Genomic DNA, 26,044 nt, shown 5'->3' on the forward strand with positions numbered 1-26,044 from the left:
GAGCAAAGTGTGTTACTGCGGCTGCTCTCTAGCAGGCTTTTCAGGAGGAGAAGGCACACACTAGCAAATAGCAGAATCTTGAGAAATATGGATTCTACTGTAGATAAACATCAAATTTAGAGAACTTATTTGAACTTTTGAAATACTTCAGTGCATTAACTGATAAGCCTCTCTTATGGAATGCCTCCGTATCTGGTCAGTCTTTCAAGATCTTTCGAAGGTTGTCATAAGCGAGATGTCTGAGGGAGTCTCTGTTTTAATGTATTCACAGTTCAGGCGCTTACGTACTACAGGTACTTGATAACGGAGAGGTTTGCTGGAAGCTGTCTTCTGGACAGCCATTCATCAGTCTGGATAAACTGCACCCTCTGTTGTATTGGATGAACAACTTGATCTGAAGTGGAGCTTGCTGTGCAAGTGCAGCTCCTTGCGTCTGTCCAAAACAGGGAAGTAGAAAAGCTGAAACAAAATTGGGACTTCAGTGGAATGTGAGCAATCCTGATTCCTGTGCTGCTTCTTGTTCCTGCCATATTTTCTCTTTCTGGTTTGGTTTTCATAACCACTTTTTTCCCCTGTTCAACACATGAACAATTTATCCACCTTGCTGTGCAGCTAACCTCTGCACGCTTCATGTCCTCTGTAGAGTGAGATTCCAGGTTTGTACCACTTCTGTTGTAGTACATGGTTTATCCTCTAGCCATCCTTCTCCCTGTTCACAGGGGATCCTAGTTACAGCATTTGCTTGTCAGGATGAAAAAAATCGTTGACTCACACCCATCCAGGGCTGTATGGGCACGTGAGCACCACAGGTGCTTTTTGGACTTGTGCAGTCTCGGTACTGGGGAACCGATACTTTGGTATTATCCTCTACAATTGTGTCTGAGTTAGCCGTAACTTCAGAACTACCTCAGTGAATTAAAATTTCTCTCTGGCTTTGTTCCCTGTTAGACTGCAATGCTTCACATGATTACTAGGGAGAATAAGGAAATTTACGAAATGTCTCGACATTTTGTCAGACAGACCTGTGATAACACGTGGTGCCATCACAGTGGTCTCCCTCCAACAAGGAGGGAAATGTGAGGTTACTTTTTTCTCCAGAAGCAGTCAATGTGTGAGGGCTGCCTCATCGGTCAGTTTCTTAGCTGTTGGATAAAAATGTGCTGAAAGTTATGGTGTGGAATTTTCTCAATTAAGTCATCAGACCACGCTGGGAAATGTGGTTTCCAACCCCTAGTGGGTGTCTTACACCTGGGAACATCGCCCCAGCCCTCTGTGGCCTCTCCACAGCAGAAGACATCACATACAGTCCAGCTGGGGCCAGCCTCAGAGAGGTCATCTTGGGTCTGTTGGTGTTGGGGTCCAGGAAACTTCCCCTGCCATCGTGTGGCACGGTGCCTGCTGGACTGGTTTCTGGGTGGTAACACCCTTGCTAGGTAGAGCCTTTTGGTCTTCCTTTGTGGGAGGGTCTGTTCTAGTAGAAAGAATTCCATGAAATATCTTCATGCCCAAGGAGAGGAGGCAAGGTTCCTGTTGTCACGGGTTTTGCATTTTGACAGGGTGCAATTCACGTTAAAACTTGGTTAGGCATTTGGACAGTCTGGGCTGTTCCAAGGTTCGCGCTCATCACTTTTCCACGTTACATATGCAAGGATATGAAGGTGTCCCATTTTTTCCTGAATGCTGTTATGCCTTGGAGTGATACTGGTTTGAATCCTAGTGATGCTCTCACTCTTGTGTCCTTCCATGGAGTATCTTTCATCGTGATCATTACCTTGGCAAACCAAATGGATTGGAGAAATGCAGGTGTTTGTACAAGCGCCCTTTATGCAGTCGTTTTCCCAGATGAGTTACAGACCTCATATAGGCCTAGATCATAGCAAAATCAGAAGAGAGAGTCAGATGAGCTGTGGCTGAAAGAAAGTAAAGCAGCAGGAAGTGTGCATTGTCATTATGTTGATAATAGGAGAAGAAACAGAGCGAACAGTACGCAGCGTGCATGTACAGCTGACTACAAATTCTGCGTTCCAATGCATAAACTGTGTGCAGTAGGTTCTTCTCTTTATATAGTGGAAAGAACTAAGGGATCGCCACCAAAGACAAGTTTTTTTACCTTAGTATGTGTTGTCGTGGAATATAAACTTGGAGTTCCACCATTAACATTAGCCTAAGAGACTTTGTGTCTTTTATTCTTGCAGTTTGCATCTTTTGTATTTCGTACTAGCTGTAGAACTTGCACTGTGTCAACAACTGAAGTTTCTGTCTTGTCTCAGCCTAAAGAAACTGTGGTGTCCCGCTGGCGTGCTGACCCGTGGGCCCGAGGATCATACTCCTATGTAGCAGCTGGATCTTCTGGAAATGACTATGACTTGATGGCTCAGCCGATTACTCCAGGGCCAGCCATTCCGGGGGCTCCTCAGGTGAGAAATGTCTGAGTTTTCTAGAAAAGCTTCAGAACGGGATGGCTTCTCGAAGTAATTTGCACACCTATGCAAGCGTAGATAACATGTATCTTTTGATGAATAATTAGAACCTGTAAAATAATTCAGTTTTCCTTCCATGAGTTCTGCCTTCCCAGGTTTGGTGTCATTTGTGTACTAGCAAAAAGAGCGGGTTTATTCATAAAGTCAATTTGGTAATGTCTGAACAGAGGATCATAATATTATAAATGCATTGTGTTTCATACTCCGTATTTATGTTGTCCATTGCCATATTTAAGTGAGTTGCAGTAATTTGCAAGAGGGTGAAGGCCAGAGTGAGGGGAACGGTAATGAAAAGGTCTCTCCCAAACTGGGAGCAAACACAAGGAAGGTGTAAGTCATCTCCAGTTCACTTTGAGAGGATGAAGTTTTGAAAGCAGTAATTGTTCTGAAAGCACTCACAGAGAAGGACGTATGACTTTGGCTTTATTTAGGTTCGTTTTCTAGTGATACAAGTAATTAATAAACATAGCTATGGATAAAATAATTCTCTGCCGAGTATAACATATGAAAGTCTGTTTTTCTCCTACTTGTTATGACACTGTCAGTAGTTGGTTTAGGTCTCAGTTTAAAGAGAAACTGCTAATTTAAGTGAATTGCTGAAGTTTTTGTTTGCTTACTATGCTAGCGTTCATGTCCCAAGATCAGAAACTATCATTCTTAGACAGGATTACCAGTTCGGCTGTAGAGTTGTAGCTGTGACATTCAAATGTCTTTCAGGGTACAGCTGGGGACGTTGATCTCCCCTGTTTATCTGGTTCTGAAAGCACTGGTTTTCAAGCAGAGCTGCATTATCTTTGTATCAACCCAAAGATATTGGCAAATAACTGGAAAATATTTCCTCATATTACAGTTGTTACAAACATGAAACTCTTCTGTGACATTAAAGGTGTATATAAAGATTTTCTTGGTAATTTTGGGGATGAGTTACAATATTTTTAGTATAGACTATTTTATGTGCACCACCTTCATGTTAATGGAGACTGGTGTGATTAGAGGACTTTCAACGTTCTTAAATTACTGGTTTGCTGCAGAATCTGAAAGAACATGGACAAACCTTAACGGTGTTCTCTGTTCCCCCCAGCCTATTCCTCGCCTGTTTTTCGCAGGAGAACACACAATTCGCAACTACCCTGCAACTGTTCATGGCGCTTTACTGAGCGGGCTGAGAGAGGCCGGTCGCATCGCAGACCAGTTCCTTGGGGCCATGTATACTTTGCCTCGCCAGCCAACGCCTGGGGTCCCCCCACAACAAGCTACCAGCATGTAAGAAAAGTAGAAGGGACCAGAAGAGGAGTGACAAGACCGTGGTGCTGCTGTTGTGGATCCTGGGATGAAGATACTCACCTCGTCTGTAACAGCATCTGCTGAAAGGACTCAGCCCTGAGTTGCTGTAGAATACTTCTGTTAGGATGGCCTTACAAAAACTGACCTAACCTTTGCCTTGGCATCCTTTTACAAAATCTGTTATAGCTATTTGAAGTGTCAGCGTACACAAACCTTTAATACCAAGCTGGTCAGGGATTTTTTTGACTCTGCAAATAGCTTTTTGAAAATCAAGCTTATAGCTAGAGGTTTTTTCGTTGTTTTTTTTTTTCTACCTATACATGTATTTACAATTCGGTAATTGCACAACACCCTCTAGAAGCTGGTTACTATGAATAGTAGCTTAGTGTGGAATTTATGTAAATTTCTTTGTTGCTGGCTTTTTTATTGTTTTGTTTTGAAGAATAATATTTTTTGACCAATCCTGTTCTTATCTGGCATTCTGGAATTTGCTGCAACTGTTGTCCTACCAGTAACAGCAAATCACCCCCCTCCATAACGGTCAGTTGGCTGCTACACCATATGCATCCTGTTTTAGAAAGAAAGCTGATCTCGCTAAAGGCGTGCTAAGCATACCATTTTATTAAATACTTTCAACAAAAACCCCATCAGAATGAGGTATTTCTAAGTTAAAAATTAGAAAAATTATTTGTATATGTTTATATAGAAACAAAGCGGCCTAGGCAGTAAGTTAGCTGAAGGACCTAATCTCTTGACTTCTGCACACCGCGTGTAGGCACTCTTGTGTACCCGTTGGTTTAGTTTCTGCTGGGTGGTGAGGTGATGTTGCAGCAGACATTGTTAACGGTTCTGAAGAAAACTCTGGTTTGGCTGCTTTTCCAAATATTTTCCTTTTTATTAATTCAGCGCACAGAGCCTTCCTTTCATTGCATAGAGCAGTCTTATTTAAACATTTAGGTCCTTTTTCCCTCTCTTCCTTTCCCCATTTGGCATTAGACTTCTCTTCTTCCAACTTTTCTTATCCTCTTCTCTCTGCAGTTTATTTCTATTTCATCTACCCATGGTCTCTGTTCACAGTTTTGTCTACTTTTCAGTTTTTCTGTTCTCATTCTCTCTGACCCCATGTCTGTACACGTGCAGTCCGTTCCATCTTCCTTCTGTCCTTGCACTTTCTGCTCTGCTGGAGGACCAGCACCTCCTCTTGTTCCATGCTCATCCCTCTACAATTACGTTGCCCACACTTCTTCCTGAAGAAGGTACACACACAAACATGACTGCAGCCCCTACTTGTCTGTAGCTGTATTGTCTTTGGCCACAGACTCTTCATCTCCTAGCATGATTGCTTCCGCTGTTTTCTTGTGTCTCCTTAGTAGCTGGAGATCGTTCTTCCTCTGTCTGTTACCTCCTGGTTGCTTTCTCATTAGATGGTGCAGTCTGAGGGGGTGTCTCCGTAGGCAGCCCTTCTGACAGGCTGTGAGAAAGGGGAGGACTTTGATGTGGCAGCGGCGATAGTCTGTGAGGGGGCACAGGCTTGAGCTGTCGAGGACTGAGCCTGTTTGAAGTGGTTTTGGGGCCATGGGGGACCCTCTGTCCCAAACCTCTGTCTAATTTAGTGCTGCCTTCCCCGTATCTCTGACTTCACCAGTGTTGTTGCTACTTGAGCCCTTTATTGAAAGGGATATTCTCGGCAACGCTACTCATCCTCACTTTCCTTGCCAGGGGACAAGACAGACTTACTGATGGTTGGTCAGAAAACGGCCACTGAAGTGGTGCAGGAATTGCAAGTCCAGCAGGGCGTGGAGGAGGGGTGTCTAGGAGGTGACTAGGAGTAAACAGAGAGTAACTTGGGACTCAAGACTCCCTGCCTTATGTTCAGGTAAAAGTCTATCAGCTCTACTACCCAGAGAAATTGTGCTCCAGGACGAGAGGCATGACAGGCCTTCAAAAAAGCCACCAAGAGCTGATCTAGTCTCTTGGCTGGTCTGACTGAGGATGGGAGAATGATCGGAGAATTGGGATGCTCTGTTCTGTGACCAGGCTTCTAGCATCTGCGGGTGCTCCGTGTCTGTGGGGTGCTTTGCTGTTGGTATTAGTGATGTGCTGTTTCACCGTGGGGACTTGTCATCCCACTTGCTTTAGCGAAGTGTCAAAAACTCAGAAAAGTACTTCTGGCCCACTGGGAAATAAAGTTAGTCCTCAGCTTGACATAGCCAAATGTCAGTCAGTACCAATAACCGGTGTAGCAGTTTCTGGAAATGCATCCCGTTTTGCAGCCAAATAGAATAAAGCAGATATAAGGAAAAGAGCTTTGTCTAATATATTGAAGTGTGGTGCCCGGGACCACGCACATCTCCTCAGATGACGTGGTTGTAGTCACAGGGGTCGTCCTGCACGTGATAGGTGCTAATTGTACCTGTGTATTGCAAAAGGTTAGGAACTGTGAAGGTGACTTTGCCACTTGTGCTGACCTCTGTATCCTCCATCTTCTTCCAGGAGATGGCCAACGGGTCTTGGTTTCCATTAGTCTATATTGGCTAAGTAAAAAAAAAAATCTAACAAAGCAGTGGCTCGTTTCCTTCTGTAAGAACGCCCCGCCCCCCCCCCCTGCTCTCAGCAATGCCAAGTCCGTGTCACCGCTCTAAGTGGGAGGTGTCACCCGCTCTAAGTGGGAGGTGGCAGTGTTCTACTTGATCTGTCATGTCAGCGTGCGCTGCCTGTGCTTTAAATGCAGCCTAAGAATGGGTGTATGGGATCTGCCTGGATACAGGCAAAAAACTAAGGACAAGGAGCTCAAACCCGGCACTAACGCACAGTGCTGCAGCTGAGCTGCCTCAGCACATCGCCAAGGGGCATCGGTACCTCTGAGTAACGGGCATGGTGCAGGGGTTCAGCCGAAGCTATAAATACCACATCACAAATGTGTAAAAAGAGAAGAGCTTTTATTGGTTATATACTGTAGAGCTGACAGTGTTTGAGTCAGGAGAGACATGCAGATAAAGTGTGTGTTTACATTTGGCATGCAGACTAAGAGCACTGTGTAACTGGAAGGAGGTAAGCACCATCTTTATCCACTGCATGGGCAGCCTGGGGAGGAAAGCGCGGGCTTCCCTCTACGGAGCGTGCTGAGACGGGGAGAGTTTGAGAGGGTGAAACAGTGCTGATAGCTCTATTGGACACAAAGTTTGTTTTAGGGAAATAGGCAATACTATAACCCTGGAAAATTCGTTTCACTTGGATGATTCTGTGATTATGAGAAGATTTCTTGCATTATTTGTCTTCTGACTAAGCTGCCCCAGCCCAAATATATGTCTGCAAATACAAAAAAATATTTATTCTCTTAAAAATACATTCCATGCAGCCTGGAGTGCTGCTTCCCCAAGGCAGGAGCCCGCACTGCATGCTGGGCAGCCTAGGAGGGCGATGCTTTGGGTCCGTAGGTTACTGACCATCCGAGGCATCTGCAAACAATGGCTTCATGTTTCATCCCGTACAGAGCTGGCCTTGGAGCAGTGCTTCGACCACTCCAGTGATGTGCAAGGGTGGCATAGATGAGGTCTACTATATCAGAAATGACACCAATGTGACTATTGCATCGATCTGCAGCTAGGAAATCGCTCATGTCAAGTGTCTCTTGAAGCACCAAGGTGCACCACCTGGCCCTGTGCTTCCTGTCCTGGAGGTACCATCTGCAGAGCTGCAGGGCTCCCTTCGTCCGTGGCCACTGAGCTGCGGTTTGACGATGCGCTGCGCTGGTGGTTGTACCGAGGAGCTGTCACCCCTCCGTGCTACCCGGGCAGGGCAGGGGCTGCTCCGCGTGCTGCAGTGGTGGTTCTGGACACAGGACACAAAGGAAGCTGCTCCGTGAAGCAGCAAGCTGGTGGCCCCGCAGGGTGGTGCCAGCCGTTCTGGGAAACGCTGCTGGCTCTGCGAAAGGGCCCAGGGTCTCCGTTTCCTTGGGAGCAGCGAGCACTGACACACTCCCTCTGTACAGCAAATACATTTACAACTTTGGAATTACCCGAGTGCTTGATGCGCAGCCTCACAGCATCATCAAGCCCACTGAAAAGCCTGTTACATTTATATGCTAAAATTACAAATACTTCTTCAGTGATGGCAATATTTACACATATACTCTATTTTACAGCTGTTCAAAAAAAGTGTGCAATTTGAGTAAAACACATTGTGTTTCCTGAAGTCATTGCTATAAGTTTAATACAATCAGCTCCTATTGCACTCGTGATTAGAGGGCAAGGCCCCTTTCAATTTTAAGGAGGGTTTTCTTTCTCAGATTTAATCTCAGTTGTGGTAAAAACAACCCAGTGTGCAGTTACCGAGTGACATCTGTGTTCTATATTTACAAGCAGCGAGACTGAGTCTAGAGCAACAGCTCAAGGTGTGTGCTGTAAAATACTGAACAAACGACTGAGGCAGCTGGAGAAAGGAGAGACGTCACCTGCGAGAAGCACCTGAGGAGAGCAGTGTGGGACAGATCTGCATGGCTGAGCCAGTAGCTGGGGCTCCTGCCGCGTGCTGTGAGCCGCTGAGCAGCGGGGTGAAGCCCTGCGGTTGCCCAGAGCCAAGGAAAACCTCGGTCCTGGCTGACGGAAGGGGAGAACCAACAGTTCTTGCTGCTGGTGGTTGTTCCCTTGCACATCAGACGTGGGATTGTGTTACTGGGGGGGCTGAAAAGCCAGTGGGTCAGCCAGTTTGGGGGAGTTACAGGGAAGTCTGTGTTAACCAAGCATGTCACCTCATAGGGACGCAGCGCTAGGACTGAAACCAGTTCCCTCGGAAGGAGCTTTGGGAGCACCATGCTAAGCTGAATCTGTGCCAAGAAGGTGAGAAGATGAGGCTGGGGGATGTGTGTGAGCACCCGAGGGTCCTGGAGGATGTGGACAATCTGCAGCAGGACGGGGCTCACCACTGAGACAAAAGCCGTACAGTCGCTGCTCAAAGCGGTCCTCGTCCTCTTCAGTGCGTGTGTACAGTCCGGCCGGAGGCAGAAGCTGCCGCTTTGGGCAGCAGTGACCCCGGGCGGGGGGCGGCTCCTCCAAGTGCTGCTGCTGTGCCCGACCCAGCTGCAACGCCAGGCGAGTTGTCGGCAGTGGGGTTTCCGCAGTGGCTGTAACTGGGGGCGTTACACGGCTGGGGAGCTGCGCAGCAGCAGCTTTGGGAATGTGAACGGCGGCGATGGCTGGAGAGGCAGGGACAGGCCAAGATGCGAACTCCCGGGTTCGGCGGGCAGGTGCTGCAGGACGCGTTTGGGCTGCTTGCTGCGGCACGGCTGCGCTGCCTCAGAGGGGTTTTGCAGCAGGGTCTCCAATGCAACGGATGGAAGAGGACCTGAGGCAGCATATTTTGTTTTGAAGGGAAGTATTTAACATAAAGATAGAGAGTCAGAATGTAGCATCCTGAGCTGGCAGAGGCTGGCAAGCAAGGCAGCCCTGTGGCAGCACCGTGGGATGTGGCACTTGCGGTCGGGCTGCACTTTGTGAGGGTGGAATGTGGCTCGGCAGGGGAAGCGGATGGCAATCAAGCGTTAATTGATCTCCGCAGCATCTTTTTCTTGTGTGGTGGTGGCGATCCTGCCGTACAGCTGACCCTGAGCAAAGCAGGGTGCTCAGGGGGGAGCAACTTCACAGGCTCGTTTAAAAAAAAGAATAATAATAATCCACTGTGGTTTCAGATTGCAGAATATGCACTAATTCCTGATAAACGTGGGGCAGAGGAAGGAATTTCAGAAATCTGAATTTTAACTTCAGAATTTCAGTTTCTTTCACTTTTAGTTTGGGTTTTGAGTTTAAAAGTTTTTCCCATTATACTTGGTGATATGTTTGTCCCATTCTCTACTAGCACTGCCATGTCATGAAATGGTAAAGAGATAGCAGCTGATATAATTGAATTTCAAGATTATTAGAGCTGCCACTTAGTACTAATTTAAAAGCATTATCTTTTTGTCTTGTTATGCAACTTGACACATAAGTGTTACAAAATATAAAAGAATAAAATGAAGGGTTAAAAATATAAATTTGGGAAAACATCTAAAAATTGCAAAAGGAAACACTTTTTTTTTTCAAAAATAATTTTTCCCTTCCTCCAAACAATCTTTATTTTAAAAAAAATGCATGTCATTGAAGCACTTTCCTTTTTATATAAATGTTTTCATAGATATTTTCCAACCAGCTCTGTTTTTTTGATTCATTTGCCTCTCATAATTGAGGCATATAATTCCAAGGGACAGGGAGGAGATATGGCACGTAGATGTGCATGTATGGGCAGTCACACACGCGCTGCTGTGGTAGCTGCTCGTGGAGGGTGGGATGTGGGAATAAGTTTGGGGTGCAACTAAGACGTGGGAGCTGCTGGATCACAGCTGTTCCCACAGCACCTCCAAAACAGGTAGGGGACCTTTTCCCTTCTGCAACATTGTCCTTGTCCCTCCGCAGAGAGGGGCGTCTGTTTCCAACAGGCAGAAGAAAGCACTGCGGGAGGTCAGTGGTGGTTGGATGGGGAAACCATGGGCCAGCCCTGCAGCTGGGTGGTGGGATGTGAAGGAAGGACTGGCGGAGCTCTAAGTGTGTGAGCTAGAGGCAATCACCCTGCTCAGGGCAGCTGCTGCTCTAACACCCGAGCACCTCTTCGAGCTTCAGGGGTGGTGTCTCCCCAGTGATGACATCTGCGCTCAGTGGCCTGTGGGCACTGACAGGGTAACGTACCTCTTAGGTGAAGCAGTCTCTGACCATACCTGGGTCCCAGACACAGCAGATGTGGTCCTGAAGAGGGGCACAGACTGAGGCTGCCTAGGTAGCCATACTAAAGCTCAGCTTAGGGTCTAATCTTGCTGTCTCCACCCTGGTTTTGGAAGGAATAAGGACATTCTGCTTGTCTGCAAGGAAAAGCACTTGTTTCTTTTTCCCTTAAAGCTCAACGCCTGAGAACAAGCAGCTGAGTTGTTGCCTGCAGAGCATGATGGACATAAAGCTTCAGGTCAAAAAAAGGCACCCCAGTCCAAGCGAGGAGGAAGTTTCACTGCTGCGTGAACTGCTGTTGGGTTTGGCTCAGTGGATGACTTCTCGATGCAAGATCTCAGCTGGTGATGAGTAGGTCATGCAAAGATTGTTGCACAGGCTGACAGTGATAGGGAAGAAACTGCTTTTAAACAATATTTTCTGATCTCTTTCCCTCTTGCCATGGAAAGCAACCAATGGGGAACCTCTGCCTAGAGACAGAGGGTACTGGGTACACTGGGAACACAGGTAGTAGGTGAGCACAACCCAAGCCAACAGTGGTGTCTTAGGAGAATGCAAACTCTCCCTAAGAACTGAAAGCCATGTGGAGCCGTGAGGGACAGCTGTCGTGGGCTGGTGGACTGTAGTCACAAGGATACTTCTGGGATCTTGTCTAAATGCAAATGATTAACAATAAGTTCTCTCTTGTCCAGGGAGTACCATTGTTCAGAGTGGCTGCGCGGTCAAGGTTTCCATGTGGACACAGACCTATCATCCTATGGAGAATATTAAGATTGCAGGTACAGAGATGAGAAGTGGGAGTCCCCTGAGCAAAGTCTCTGCAGCTGCCTCTTCAGCAATGAAGAAAAAGAATTCACTGGTAAAGCTCCTGTACCTTGCAAATTGCATTAGAAAACTGGTTTCAGGCTAGCTGAAGCCTCTGGAGAGGTTACAAACAGGTGTGACGCCCGTAAGCTTGGTACTATCCTGCCTCTTGCTCTGCTGTGCAGCGTGTTCATTGAGGGGAAGGGAATGCAACTCATCTCCGAGATGTCGTCCGGCAGGCACGGGAAGCACCCTGTAAGAGACAAACCCACAGCATCACAGACTGGCCGGGACACACAGCTGCCTCTGGCAGCAGTTTTTTCTCTGGGAAAGAGTATTGTGATCGCCCTTAGGCAGCCACCCCGAAGCCCATCAGGATCCCAGCCTGATGGTGGGGCAGGGCAGGGCAGTGGCAGGATCTGTTTGGGAGATGGAGGCTCTGTCAGCGCTTACAGCGCAGCAAGCCCAAAGCGGGGTGTCCTGCCCCTGCCCCTGCGCCCTGCCGTAGTGTGCCCTGTACCCGCCTCCACAGCTGCTGTGCGGATCTTGCGCGCGAGACGCATGCCGCCAGACAACAGGGGAGAGGGAGCTGACCTGACGGCAGAGCACGTCTCCTTTGGCAAGGTGTTCAGGCTCCTGTTACAGTCGGTGGAGTTCTGGGCAAGGCAGAGGATTCAAATGATTGTGTGTATGTACAGGAGCTGACTTCCCCCGAGTTTTTATCTGCTGCTGGCCCAGTCTGTGCAGACAAAGGAAGCACGGCACAGCCCCAGGTACGCAAGTCTGCATCTGGCCAGATGAACGTCACTGTGGTAACACCGCCCGGTGACCACACAGAGCATTGCTGTGGTGTCCCTTTCCTCAGCTACCAACAAAGACAGTGTCATTTGACTGCTCCCTCCTGCAAACATTAGCTACCTCTAAATGCCAGACTGCAGAGCTCAGCTGGGACCACATCCCTCCGGGCTCTGAGTTTTGTGCAATTTCACCAAGACGTAGGGCTGTCGGGCTCTGCAGGGCTCTCGGCTGCAGCCCTGCCGCTCTCACACCGAGACTCAGCAACTCCTGCGTACATCCAGTGAGATACACTGGTGACAGGGCTGAGGTCTTAAGATATTTCCTGATGTGGATGATCCATAAATGGAAAGATGCGCTTTGCCCTGGGCAGCTGCAGAGGTAAAGAGGGAATGCCAGGAGGAAAAGAAGGTCTTCTGTACAGACACGAGCGTGGCTGTGCCCCTAGGAATTAAAGTCTGCCCACCTTCCTGTCTCCTCTAAAGGGAGCCTCCTGTGAAGAGACTGAAATACATGTTTTTTTCATATTTCAGGCAATAAGTCATAGTCACTATAATGTGGGCCATCTTTCACTTCTTTCTGTGTCTAGAAATATGTCTTTTAGGACACAGAGCAACAGGTTTGTAGCAGCAGACAAGCACCCTAGCAGTACAGCAGCCAGCTGAAGCAGGTAAGTCAGGGGCTCCGATTTTGTCTCTCCAAATGTTTTTTTTCCCCCATCCCTGATTGTCTAATCTGTGTCAGAGGACGAGTAGATGCAGTGCTCTTATTCCCTGGAGAATGTTGTTAGCTATAAAGCTACCTGAAACAAGTTTAGAACAGAAAAATAAGGTAGTACTTTTTTTACCACTAGAGGAAATGAATTGAATAATTTACCGAGGCAATACAGTAGACACTCCACCTCTGGGCAGTGGTAATTTAAGACTGGATTTCTCCTAAAATGTTTACATTCATTTTGGACAAGTTTCTCTAAGTTATGTTAGTGGGAGGGTCAGTTCAGATACTGGCTTCTTGTTCTGTAACTCTGTTTTCTGGATGGTCCTGGAACTCACGTACCTGCTCCTCTACTTGGGGACCCGGTGGTGTGTGAGGGTTGGGTTCAGGGTCCTGCAGCTCCGTCTTGGTGGCTGGCCTTTTCCCTGGTGTGTCAACCTGTAAGAGGTACTCAGAAGAGCTGTATTGTTTTCTTCTGGAACTGGGCACAAAATCCTTGCTTTCGTCCTGTGAGAAGGAAAATAAAAAGGGTTGGGACTTGGGGACTAAGAAGGGGTCTGGAAAAGCACCGGGTTCCTGCTCCCGGCTCTGCAGCGTGAGGTGCTGGCCTGAATCCCTTTGGCAAGGAGGGACTCAGGCCACCAGGCCAGCTCTGGCTTGTCCTCACGTATGTGCTATTTCATAAAGATCATTTTTTTAAGCCATCCAGTAATTTTAACCCGAGTTATGGGAGTGGACTTTTCTGTTCAGCTGAGTGACCTCTGTGCACAGACCTGTGCTCAGCCTGCACGGCTCGCACGGCCCAGGGTGGTTGTATCTATGAGGGACTACAAGTAGGAAATCCAACAGTTTAGTGACTGAAGCAGTTTCTTAAAAGTATTGACTCTGAATTTCAGCTACCATCAATGGAGGGTGGCCATCAACCTGAATCTTCCTATTTTCTTGGCAACGAGGATGTGATGCGGGAGAGTCTACACTGGTTTTCCTGCTATAGGCATCTAAATGGCACTTTTAAACTGCCTGATGTTTTCTTGAATGTCTGCAGAGACATTTAGAGGATAATACCCGGGAATCAGATGCCTTAGGTCTGGTATAATCAGCTACCGGGCAAAGTGCAACGGCTGCACGGCGCTACTGAAGGCTTCATCAGCTCTGCGTGCTTTGGGGGTGGCATTGTGTTTGCTGAAACACCGCACGGTGCAGGCACTGGTGGAACAGATTTGGTCCCTGCCCTGTGGCAAAAGGGATAGCAGGGAAGGGAGAGACAGCAGCCCCCATGCCTGGCAGAAAAGCATCTCTGAGATGGACACCAGGCTTTGATGGGCTCTCAGAAAGAAGCTGTGACATCTGGTGGGTCTGGATGGGCAAACATCTGCCCTGAGCTAGGCCTGCTGTGGATGACATCCAGCAGACACTGGACCTGGCCTGCCCCTTGTGATCCAAACCCTACAACAGAAGTAAGACGTGAGCAGCAGCGGCACATTGGTGAATAGGCACAACACAGGGACAGGTCCCACAGGGACCTCCAGCCAAACATGGGTCAGAGATAACCATGGTGGGCCAGACTGCTCAGAAAAATCAGGTGATAATTTTAATTTAATGAATGGCTGTCATCTTGAAGGACATGGTCAGCTAAGCAATAGCTAGGCACTTCTGTGTTTCTGATACAGTAGTTATCTTTAGAGATGAGGCCAGCGGGTGAGCATACAGGAGCTCCATCCCCTTGGGCCTCCGACAGTGTCAGTCTGTCTCTGCTGTCTGGCAGCACGAGTTGATGACTAGCAACCCAGACACACTGGTCTCAAAGAGTAGGTCAAGTGCTGAGCTGGAGCCGTGACACTGGCTATTCCCCATATGTCAGCAACGCAAACCAGTACCTCCTGGTACCACAGCAGAGCTGGGTCAGTGTGGAGCTCAACATGCTTCATGGCTCCATGTCCACAGGACAAGCAGCTGGGCAGCTGCTCTGAACAGACTGTGACCCCCCCCAGGATCCACACAGAAGAGAACCACTGGACAAAGTTACTGAGGTCCAAGGGAAGATGAGAACATCGATGTGGCGCAGCTGGCTGCTTAAGGAGAAGCTTATGTGGAGTCAGCCAGGGTGAAATGGTGATGGATGCACTTTATATTCATCCCTAAAGCAGAGGAGAGAAGGGGGGAGAGGCAGCACATCCCAGGATCTCTTTTCCATGAGACCAGCCCACCATACGAAGCCACACAATGCTTCACTCAAAGAGATCCAACTTTTAGGTTTTTACCTAACTTATGCAGCCCACAGCCCAGTTCCACTCGTATTAATGTCACAGCCACAAGAAAAATGAATTAAAGCCATTCATCTTGCATTTAATGCAAGTGCCTTTGGACTAATTCTGCCATTGCAGATTTTCAGCAGTCCAAGTTCACACCAGAAAAATGCAAGCTCCAAAACCTGAAGCACGAAGCCCAGCAGAATGACTGCTTGAGGCCAGCTGCAAGCACCAGAGGGAGCTGGTCCTCAGGCTGCAGCATCCATCCATCCATCAGCACCTACCGCTTCCAGGGCCTCCCAAAGCAGCCTCCAAGAAGCTGACGCTTCTGTAGCACAAGTGTTGCTCAGAGCCACCCATACCTGCTGTAGCTTCATTAGGGACATTTGCCTACATCAGCGGTATAAAAATAGGTGGCTGAAATGACACCTTGTTCCTTGGCATCTCCTTGCAAGAATTATTTCCAGGTGCTCAGTTTGTGTCTGTCCTGAGGGACAGGCTGAGGCAGGGTCTGAACCTCCAGCTCGCTTCAGCCTCCTGCTGTGCTGCAGCAAATGGTTAGGCATCATGAGTATTTCGAGTATTTCGTGGAGGAGAGGAAGATGTATTTTGGCAAAACGAGCACAGATCCTGTGTTTCCCAAACAGGATTCTTAAGGCAATCTCAGAGTTTGGATAGTGGAGCTGGCAAGAGGTGACTGATGCCTTCACAGGAAAGCTGAATATGCAAAGTCAGCACAGACCAATGCCAAGCCTCCTGCCAGAGAAACAGCTACACCTTTAACTGACACACAAATCCTAGCAAATCATATCACAAAATTTGTGATATGAGGCATATTATAATGATACCCTTTCAAAGGCAGGTACTTGGGTTTTTTTTCCCCAAGGGCACATGCAATAATTTGAGCTGCCCAAATGCATATAATTTGGTATAACTGCTATATCTGTGTACCTGTAGTCTTTCAGGGTAACTTCACACCCCTCATTTACAAGCTAGAAATATACTTAATTTATGACCAAGGATTCAGGTTTGTGACTATGTGGTCTCAGGGTGATTTTATTTCAAAATATGACGAGAGAGACACCTACCTCAGTACTCCACAGCCCACCAACTAACTGCGTGAACTAACCACGCGGCCGCTTCCCAGCTTGGCACTGCAGACCAGCTAATTCTGCAGGGATACCCAGGATGGCCACTCAGAGGTAAGGCTGCTCTGCCAGGGACACTTCAGCTGTTGCTGCAGGGACACTGCATAGCTGGCAAATTTGATGTGACAATGACCTTGGGACCCCCTGCAGAACACAGTGCAGAGCCACGCTCAGCCCTGACAGGGCTGCTGGGGGAAGACGGGACAGAACTACGTGAGCGCCCAACCTTTAGGGCTCCGTGACTGGCGACATGAGCCCGGATGAAGCGGAGACCTCTTCAGCAGTGAGGCTCAAGGTCGCAGGTGTGAATTCAAGCTCCTGGGATAAAGGGAGGCCCAGTGATGGGTCTCGTGTTTGCCAAGCACATAAGCTGCTGTTATGCAAAAAAAGGACAACCTCAGTCATATCAGTGAGTTCTGCCTGGATTCATCAAGAGGGAAGCACAGACTGTCTGTGCCCTACAAGTGACCCGAGCCCAGGAGCTGATGGATTCAGTGTCCAAATGTAGCTGGAGGGCTAACCTGCGCTCCGTAACACCAGGTGGAGCAAAGCAACGGTGCAAATTATTTTGTCCTTCTCATCGCCAGAGAAGTGGAAGAGAAGTTTGCAAATATGAAACTGCTTTCACACCTTCACCACCTCAACCGTGTCAATGCCTGACGCATTTGGTTATGAATCTGTCCCCTCTGCCACCAGCCCTGCCAGATTACTCAGCTGGGCTCCTCCAGGAGACCAGCGGCTGTGGCAGGAACCAGCGTCTGGTTTGATGGACTGGAGGGGCACTTGGTGCCAGTGAGCGTGCTCCAAACACGCCCAGGCCTGCAGCTCCAGGGGCGAGTAGAGCTCACCAGACCAACTGTCTGCATACGTCAGACCTGCTTGGAGGGAATCCCCTCACTGGAACCAGCCAAAGGAACAGGAAAAAAGCCAAAGGAATAGGAAAAAAGCACGGCCACCCCTGTGGCTCTTGCCTCTTTTCAGGTGGCGTGTTGACACAGACCAAGGAGGGAGCAGCCCTGTGTAACCAGCCACCACTCATCTGTTTAGGAGATGCCTGGGAAGCGCTTCCAGACCAGAGTCTGGTTTTACATGGGGAAACCATGCAGCTCTTGCCAAAAGCAGCTCCGTTTCTACAGCTGCCGTTAGAGCTACAGCTCTGCCTGAGGCACAGCCCTATGAAGACCTGCTCTTTTCCATCATTTTTTCATTACTACTCCAAGTTGACAGCACCAGCATGCAAAGCCACTCTGAAAAGCATACCGTGTCCTACATAAGCTGTGACTATGTCTTCTCTGATCTTGGCAAGACCAAGTGCTACTACATAGTTACTCATATGGCATTACAAGACCCAAGCAGATGGATCTCATTTCAAGAAGTCTAAATCGGGTACTTCACAGATGCTCCACTGAGGATAGCAGGAGCTGGGCAAGGGCAGCACTTCAGGAACTAAGCTGTAAGAATTTCAAATCAGGCACCCTACAACTAACAGGCAACTTGAAAAACCTCATCAACTGAAAGATAGGAGCATTTAACATAGGATACTTACAGGTGGTGTGGTCCGGTGCCAAGCAGAAGCCGCTGTAGGATCACTTGCATAGCTCCTGCGTGTTAGCAGTTCAGATGCACTTAAGTTACTTTTGGTCCTCCGAGACCCCAGTTCAGGGGCACTCCAGGAATTTGCCGTGGCACTGGTTTTTGCTGAGGTCTGCTCCAGAAGGTTTGTTCTTGCACCGCTCCCTTCCATTTCTGAGAGGTCCACCGAGGACCTATACATGTTTGTAGTACTGGAAGCTGCACTTTTCTCCACTTTGGTTTGAGAGTCCTCCAGGGAATGTAAGCCTTGTCTTGCTCTCCAGGAACTTCTCACAGTGACATGTTTTGTTTCAGAGGAAGCTACATCTGAAGAGCCATGGCTCTTCCAGCTGATTGTCTCCGAAGGTGGCTCAATATTCCTCTCTGTGAGTTCAGCAGTCTTTATCATAATGCTGCTTCTGGAGACCACTGCTTCTGCTTTACTTCTCGGTGCTGCCTCTCCAATTCTGTCTGCCTCAGATAATTTCAGAGCACTTTTATTAATTGATACCTCAAAGGGTGGGGGGGGATTGTTTGTTATTGGTGAAGGCTCATTTGGAGCAACTCTGATGTTGCTGGTGGTAACATGCCTTTCTTTTGCTGCTATATCTGCATTGGTCCTCGGAGCTGTTGGCTCAGAAGGGAAGATTGTGATGCTGCTTGTCATTTTATTTGTTACCATTTTAAAAACAGACTTCTGTTTTTCTGACTCTGCCTCAGAAACAGTTCCTCCCATGACTGCCTTCATATCCTTTTCAACAATTGCAGGTTTAATGACAGCTTTTGATCTCAGAGCTTCTCTCGGGCTGAACAGCCTCCTGGATTTAAATCCTCCAGTGCTGGCATCTGATGGTTTTATACACTTGGTGGAGTCTTCATCATTTAGAATGTTTTTGTCATTTTCAAAAAGTGATGCTCTAAAAACTCCCCTGGAATTGGAGAACTGCTTGGAGCCAACTTTCTTTCTTCTCTCCAAATCTGACTGAGTGGTTGGCTTTTTGCTTCTTCCTGATTCTTCATCTGAATTAAGTTTTTCCTGATTACTCTGGATGGTTTTGGAGTCCATTTTTAAGCCCGCATTTACATGATCCATTGCTGAAGTTGAAGACCGCTCCATGTCTTCTTTATCAAGGCCTGTGAGGATCTGCAGAATGTCCTCCTGACTCGTGGAGCGATGGGAAACCTTCGCTAGTGTTGAAGTATTTGCACTTTCAAGTGATGTGTCTGCAAATTCTTTTTCCTGGGAGATTATTGCTCTTTTAGCCCTTGCCTCCGAGGGCTGTCTGTGTGATGCAGCAAAAGTGTTCACTGCTTCTGCTTTACAGCCAGCGGAGTCTGAAGCCGACACCTGGGAGGAGAGGTGGTACCTGTACGCCGAAGCTGTGCCGTTGGAAGAGGTGTGATGGCCCCTGGCAAGCACCGTGTCCCCCAAGCAGTCACCGACTTCTGCCTGACTTGTTTTCAGCTTCTCAGTCAAAGAAGCCACTGATTCTCCTCTGCTTGACTTTTCATCCCGTGCATCAGCACCTGTTTGGCAGTTGCCACGGAGCACATGAGATGGTTTTTCAGCCTTTGATCTCAGGCCTGTGTCACCAACAGGTTTGGAAGGTGCTTTCCAAGATTTCTGCTCCTGTGCAGCAGGAGGGTATCGGCTGAGAACAGACGGCTGCTCTTTTGATCTCTTCCCCTCATTCTGGGTGACACAGCCTTCCCTCTGACTCGAAGAAAAAGTGGAAACTAAAGATTTCTCTTCCAGTCTTTTTGTGTCTGTCACAGCAGTGTCTGAAAGGGCAGATGCACCAGATGCTTTTCCTGCTTTTCTGCTCATTAAGCTTGGACTGGGCACCTGCTTACCCCCATGGCTGTAGCTGTCATGACTGCCAGAGAGATCTCTGTTCCTTGCTCTTTCTCGGCGCTGCTGTGGTGAGAGCTCCCTTGGCTTGTGCTTGGCAACTGTCAGATCAGCTGTGACACCTCTGTATTTAGGTCTGTCATGTTTTCCCCTGCTCGAAAAGCTTGTATCTTCATTTTCGACCTCTCCATTCTCCAGATCTTTCTGTTTCTTTATTTGCATTTTTATTTCTTCTAGTTGACCTGTTAAGAGTTTATTTTTATTCTGTTCACTCAAGTAACTGTCTTGCAGGTCATTGTTTTTGGCTCTCATTTTTTTAAGTTCCTCTTCTAAAGATTCAAAACGTTTGATCTGCGTTTTAAGTTTCTCAATTTCTTGAGTGAGATCTTTCACTTTGTTGTCTTCCTGATTTTTATTCTTTTGGTTTTCTGATTTATTCCTGGTTTCATTTTCTACATGTTTCAGGTAATCCACACTTCCCTTCCTCCTGGTCTCCTTAGAGGGCAAGGCAGAAGTCAAGTCATCTTCAATTCTCAAATCATTTCTGTCCAGGAGATTATTTGATGACCTTTCTAGCAAGTTGGATGCATTTCTAGTTTGATCTGCCCTATTTAGTTTATTGTTTTGTTCTAGTTTCTGTGTTAGCTCCTGGATTATTTTTTCATTCTGCTTTTCTCTTTCATTAAAATGTTTTCTTTCCGTGATAAAGCTCAGAGCTAAGGATTTCAGTTTTTCTAACTCGCCCGTTAAGCTCTGCTCGGTTTTATCCAGCCTGTCCTCAGATGCTTCCAATTCTTTCACTTTCACTCGAAGTATTTCCAGTTCTGTAGATATCTTTTTGGTCAAGTTCTTTTCTTCATTGAGGCTGAGACACAGCTGTGTACAGTCGTTCTTGCTCCTGCCAAAGGCCTCCTCCAGCTTCTCCAGATCTGCCATTCTCCTCTGAAGGTGTTCGATTTCTGACTTCAGCTCTCGGGTGAGGCTCTCTTCCTCTTCAAGTTTTTCTTTCATTAACCGGCAAAGCTCTTCAGCCTTCCTAATTTCTTCATCCTTGCCTTCAATCTTCAGCACTCTCTTCCGCAGGGCTTCAATGTCAGCCAGCATACTGGAGTTGCTGCCTTCTGCCTGGATAACTTTGTCCTGGAGGTCAAGCAGCTCATCCTCAGCCTTCTGCAGATTTTTGGTTGCTTCCTCCAGTTCATCAAGGCGGCGACTAAGGCTCTGCAGTTTGAATCGTAGGTGCCGATTTGAGGTTTCTTTGTAACCTGTAAATTCTGCCATGTTTATTTTTTATTCCTTTTAGGTGAAAGCTTTGCTTAGTCTGGGTGAATAGTGAGGTCTTCAACACCTTGTGTATTCCTGCTACGTAACCGTTTCTTTGAACAGAGGCAATCTCACCCTGAAAGAAAAAAATGCTTAAAATCAATATATGAGCTCAGAATATGAATATCCTCACTGTATAAGTTCGACTATAAACGTTTATATAAATAACTTTTTAATTAAACACATTTCTGAGTGCTAAATTAGGAGAAGTGAAACTGTGGAGAGGAGCCACGGTGCATTTACTTTGGTTATACAAGGTTTCCAAAAATAGCCTGTTCCCGACACCTGAGGGAAGGAAGTGCCCTCCTCTGCTGTCCTGCACAGTGTCTGCACGAGCAGCGGACCCTCACCCCACTCCTCAACAGCCGGTACAAGCTGCCCACGTGCAAGCTCTTCAGCCGTGGAGGTTCGTGCACGTGCAGGGCTGGGGTCCCACGTACGTGCCCACGCAGCAAACACCTCTTCTCAGCACACCAGTCTTCTGAAGATGCCTTAGAAATGAAGGTTCAGGAATCATAAGCAAGACCTGGAAACTAGAGAAATGCAATCCCCAGCCATCTGGTGGCCACTTGGGGGGTGGGGGGGGTGGTAAGTGCCCCCACACTGGCTCAGAGACAGGGTGTGAGAGCTGCTGCCAGCGTCTCCCCTGCAGCCCAGGCTGCTCAGCAGAAATCTCCACCTGGGTTGTAGTCACATCCCAAGGACACTGTGCTGGTGCAGCTTCAAGTTTCTCCCTCCTGTTTCAAAAGCTGCCGTTGCCCTTGGCTTGCCACCCACTTGCCCACCCAGACGAGCAGTTGCAAACGCTCAGGCCTCTCCTACTTGCTGCTGCGGACAGTGAGCAGCGGGTATAACGCACCGGTACACTCTGACGCACCAAATGCAGATCTCTTCCCAGCCCAGCTCGGAGGTGGCAGGGCTTTTTTTTTCAGCAGCCCCTCTGTGCTTGGCAGGGAGTAGCAGGGAGAGGGACCTGAGCAGCCACCATGGCTGGTGGCAGAATCTGAAGTCCCTCTTTGGTGCACAGCATTAGAATCGTCCTGTTCTGGGCCTGAGGCGCATCCCCCGCGTGAGCCAGGGCTGCTGCAGGCTTGAGGGGAGGGAGGTGACTGCAGCTCTGGGGCCTGCACCCTCGTTCAAGCTGTCTGCTTTGAAGCAGGACTTGGTCTCCAGCATTTCTGTGGCGCTTTGTGCAGAGGAAACGCTCGGGAGTTTCCCATTGCGCAGTGCCAAGAGGCGAGGAGCAGGATGCGGGGGGAGCTGGCGCTGGTTCGGGGGGCTGCGCGCCCCCATGCCAAGCCTTTGACTGAAGGTGACTCATATCCTGTGGGCAGCGGGCCCGGGGGGCACTGCCGACACTCAGTGCACACCAGGCACTTGTGACCCCTGTGCCGAGGGACACCCTCGCCCTGGGAGGGCTCAGCAGCCCTCCTGGAGTGGCCTCACACACCTCAGGCAGCGGAAGGAACACTGCCAGGGCTCCTGGCGGAACCGCAGCGCCCTGCGCACGGGGCCGCACGCCCGTCCCACCCTCGCCACCACCACTGCATCCCCCTCCAGGGCCACCTGCCCATAGGCCATGGCCCTACTGTACAGCTGTTTGCCAGCAGGAACCAGCAGGATCCCCTCAAGAGACGTCACCGGAGCGTCACAGGGAAAGGCCAAAGTGAGCAGCTTCACAGTGCCCTGTCCTCAGCAGGCCTCGGGGCTCGGAGTTAATGGTTAACCTGGCGCTGGCCGCCAGCTGGGAAGCGGAAGCAACCCAGTCCCCAGGACAGCACAGCAGGGCTGGTGTGCCACGCTGGTCCTCTGACCACAGCTCCAGCAGCCACGCTGGTCCTCTGACCACAGCTCCAGCAGCCACGCTGGTCCTCTGACCACAGCTCCAGCAGCCACGCTGGTCCTCTGACCACAGCTCCAGCAGCCACGCTGGTCCTCTGACCACAGCTCCAGCAGCCACGCTGGTCCTCTGACCACAGCTCCAGCAGCCACGCTGGTCCTCTGACCACAGCTCCAGCAGCCACGCTGGTCCTCTGACCACAGCTCCAGCAGCCACGCTGGTTCTCAGACCACAGCTCCACCATCCACGCTGGTTCTCAGACCACAGCTCCACCATCCACGCTGGTTCTCAGACCACAGCTCCACCATCCACGCTGGTTCTCAGACCACAGCTCCAGCAGGCTGTTGCTGCAGTGCTGGGGGACAGGGCTGTGTGTGGCCCCGAGCACTGCACCAGCCGGGAGCGGGGTGGCTCTGCTGCCCAAGCAACAGGCTCCTCACCACATGGTGGCTCCGCAAAGGCCTTTTGCTGTCTGCAGCTACCCAGGGTGTAGAGAAGGAGGGAAGAGTGTAGAGAAGACAGATTTAGGCTCTCCTCTGAGGCACACAGTGAAAGAAGGAAAAGATACAAGCTGCAAGAAGAAAAATTCCAAGTAGATAAGAGGGCTTTTTTTTTTTTTTCCCCACCATGAGATCAAGCACTGGCGCAGGGTCCCAGCGAGGCTGTGGGACCCCCAGCTTCTACAAGCAAGCGTGTTGAGAAAAAGTCTTCCAGCAGAAGGCCCTTTAACTTCCTGACATAGCCAGAACTAACCACAGTGCTTGGAAACAGAACCTAGATGAGTTACTATTACAAAGTGCACATTTATAAGACTGAGGGGAATCGGGTAATAGAAAATATTATCTTAGATGTTAGATGTAGTGGGTGCTTTAAGTTGGTTGTCCTTTGAGTGAGGGGTTGGACCAGACACCTCCAGGGGTAATTCCAACCAAAATTACTCTGGCTGTTCATGACTTCTCTTCTCCAGTCTGTCACTGATACCAAAACATCAGAGAAACAGTGCAGGATTCAGACACTGGGACTATTATTCTTACGGCTAATTAATATTGTTGTGTGATGTTTAAACAGGACTTGTTAAAAGAATCTGGTAAGGCAATAACTCGCTCAGCTTGTAAAGGTACTGAACAATCTGACGTGGATGTATGGACTTCAGATTTCTCTCTCTTTTTGGAAAGTGACTAGGTCTCATCCGAGCTCTATTTTACATTTTCAGCAAAAAATGGGAAGAAAAGAGGATGATAATTTTCACAAATAGCAAAAAAACCCCATTGCAGTGGCAAATGTAATAAGGAAAGATCACTTAAGCAGAACCAAGTAATAAATTGAGATCAACACTGAAGGGCTGTATCCTGGAAACACTGAAAAGGCTTCAATGGTCACAGCAGAAATCTTACCTACAGAAGCAGCTGATGCACTGCTGCAGCTCCGAGGCAGCCCCTCTTGGCTCTATCAGCAGGAAATAGCGAGAAGTAGGACAGTAGAACTGACATTATTTTGCGTGCAGTACCGGCCTGTGTATTTACACAGCCAAGTCTGATGCATCTCACCTTGCTTAAGTCGCAGAAGAGCGAAAGAGAGACACATACAAGTTGCTCTTGAGTCTTCTAGATTCAAAGAGAAAAAGACACTCAAATGTCTTCATCCTTCCTTCCCAGAGAGACAAGACTTTCAGAAGAGGAATCACCCTCTGAGGGATCATACTCTCTGCCCACTGATGACGAAAGGAACCTTGACATGGGCTCAGGCACAGATACCTGGATGGCAGTCGTCTCCCCTGGGAATGATGCCCCTCCAGGGGCCACTCATCAAAAACACAAGCTGAAAGTTTGGGAAAAGCTGAGGAAAGCTTTGGGAAAGCAGTCATGAGTGCTTTTTTACCCTTTAAAACTCTTTAGAAATCCCTGATTTTACCTGAACAAGGGAAATCCTGCATTAAGCCACAAGCCACAGTAACATCCATTAGGATTTGAGTTCTTGAAAAAATACTTTTCTGATAAAACACATAGGTAGCCTGGGGAATCTCAAACCATCTGTTGTTCAAAGCAAGTATCAAGGCAAAAGGTGTGCCTGGTAAATACCTACACGGAGAAAAGATTTTGTCTGGTCTAAAAGGTTCTTTATTATGGCACAACAAGCCAAAACCCAGTTTCACAAGAGAAACATGGCACACAACTGATTCAAAGTAGTAACTTACTAACAAACACTGCAGTGAATTTACCAGGATTCACTATTTAAATGACTCATTCTGATTCTACTTTTCCCCATGGATTTGTCATTGCGTTTTCTGGTCTTCCTCAACAAGTGTGTGTATCTCCTAGCTTTATTTATGTTTATCATTATCAATTGCATCTTCCCTCTGTTTAGTACAGATTGCCTTTCAGGGCTCCTCTGACTCTCTGTGGTTTTGGCCACGGCATCCTGTTAAACAGCTGTGAGAATTCAGTATTCAGGATATTTACTGTAGTACTTTCATAACTCTCAATTACCCTTCACATTCTTAAATATGATTTTTTCTGCACATTCAAGTTTGTTCATCATTATCTAGTTTTATGAAAACATTTCTTTAGCAGCATCATTGGATGTAACTTTCTACTGGGACTGCATCATCTCATATGCTCAAAACACACACAGTCAATTCACAGCTGGACACAGGGGCAAAAACCCTCTAGCTAGAAACATTTGTGCTAGCTGAAACACTTCATGAATTGGGAGTTAACCATCTTTTATTTCAGAACAGCAATTAAATGAGTACTGCTTGAGACCTACACAGATAATCTCTGCCAGCACTCCTTAGGACCATGACTTTGTTCCCCTCCAGACGCACAGAAATATCTTACCCTAATGTAGTGTTCCTTGCTCTGGATTTGGTGGTTGGTGGGAGTCCCACAGGTACCCCCTACTCAGGGTTTCATGATGTCCCCAACACGTTCATGTGGGAATAACTGCTGGCACCCACTCCTTCTCTGCAATGCCAAGATAAAAATGCTGCCAGCTGCCATGCATGCCTGTTGAGTGCTAGAGGACTGCAATCTCTCACGAGCACATTTTGCACTTAATCTTTGGGGTTTTTAATCTTTTTGCTTGTGTTTTTACACTGATAATGCAACATCCCTCACAGTGGTTGCGGGAGCCAGAGCCCCCAGTGACAGCACTGCTGGTCTTCCACAGTACCCATCACCAAAAGGGTAACGTCATATCATACATGTTAAGTTTCAGCCTTACCCAATCCTAAAT

At 48.1% G+C, this 26,044-nt stretch overlaps 2 protein-coding genes across 4 annotated transcripts in view; one reads left to right on the plus strand and one right to left on the minus strand.

The window, feature by feature from the left end:
- Positions 1–5,969, plus strand: part of KDM1A (lysine demethylase 1A) — a 37,645-nt gene extending 31,676 nt beyond the window's left edge. For both annotated transcript variants that reach the window (XM_055703638.1, XM_055703639.1), the window contains 2 exons: positions 2,271–2,417; positions 3,562–5,969. In XM_055703638.1, the coding sequence (XP_055559613.1) occupies positions 2,271–2,417; positions 3,562–3,747 (333 nt within the window). In that variant the 3' untranslated portion in view covers positions 3,748–5,969. The remainder of the gene's footprint in view (positions 1–2,270; positions 2,418–3,561) is intronic.
- Positions 5,970–6,686: 717 nt separating this feature from the next.
- LUZP1 (leucine zipper protein 1) overlaps positions 6,687–26,044 on the minus strand; it is a 38,952-nt gene continuing 19,594 nt past the window's right edge. Inside the window, exons 1-4 of one of the 2 annotated variants that reach the window (XM_005436957.3) lie at positions 21,321–22,368; positions 17,770–21,046; positions 13,169–13,333; positions 6,687–11,570 (exon numbers count right to left, since the gene is read on the minus strand). In XM_005436957.3, the coding sequence (XP_005437014.1) occupies positions 11,532–11,570; positions 13,169–13,333; positions 17,770–20,928 (3,363 nt within the window). In that variant the 5' untranslated portion in view covers positions 20,929–21,046; positions 21,321–22,368 and the 3' untranslated portion in view covers positions 6,687–11,531. Of the gene's footprint in view, positions 11,571–13,168; positions 13,334–17,769; positions 21,047–21,320; positions 22,369–26,044 lie in introns of those variants that run through there. The other variant, XM_055703636.1, reaches the window with a different exon arrangement.

Source organism: Falco cherrug, chromosome 3 (genome assembly GCF_023634085.1).
Source record: "Falco cherrug isolate bFalChe1 chromosome 3, bFalChe1.pri, whole genome shotgun sequence".
Lineage (NCBI taxonomy): Eukaryota > Metazoa > Chordata > Aves > Falconiformes > Falconidae > Falco > Falco cherrug.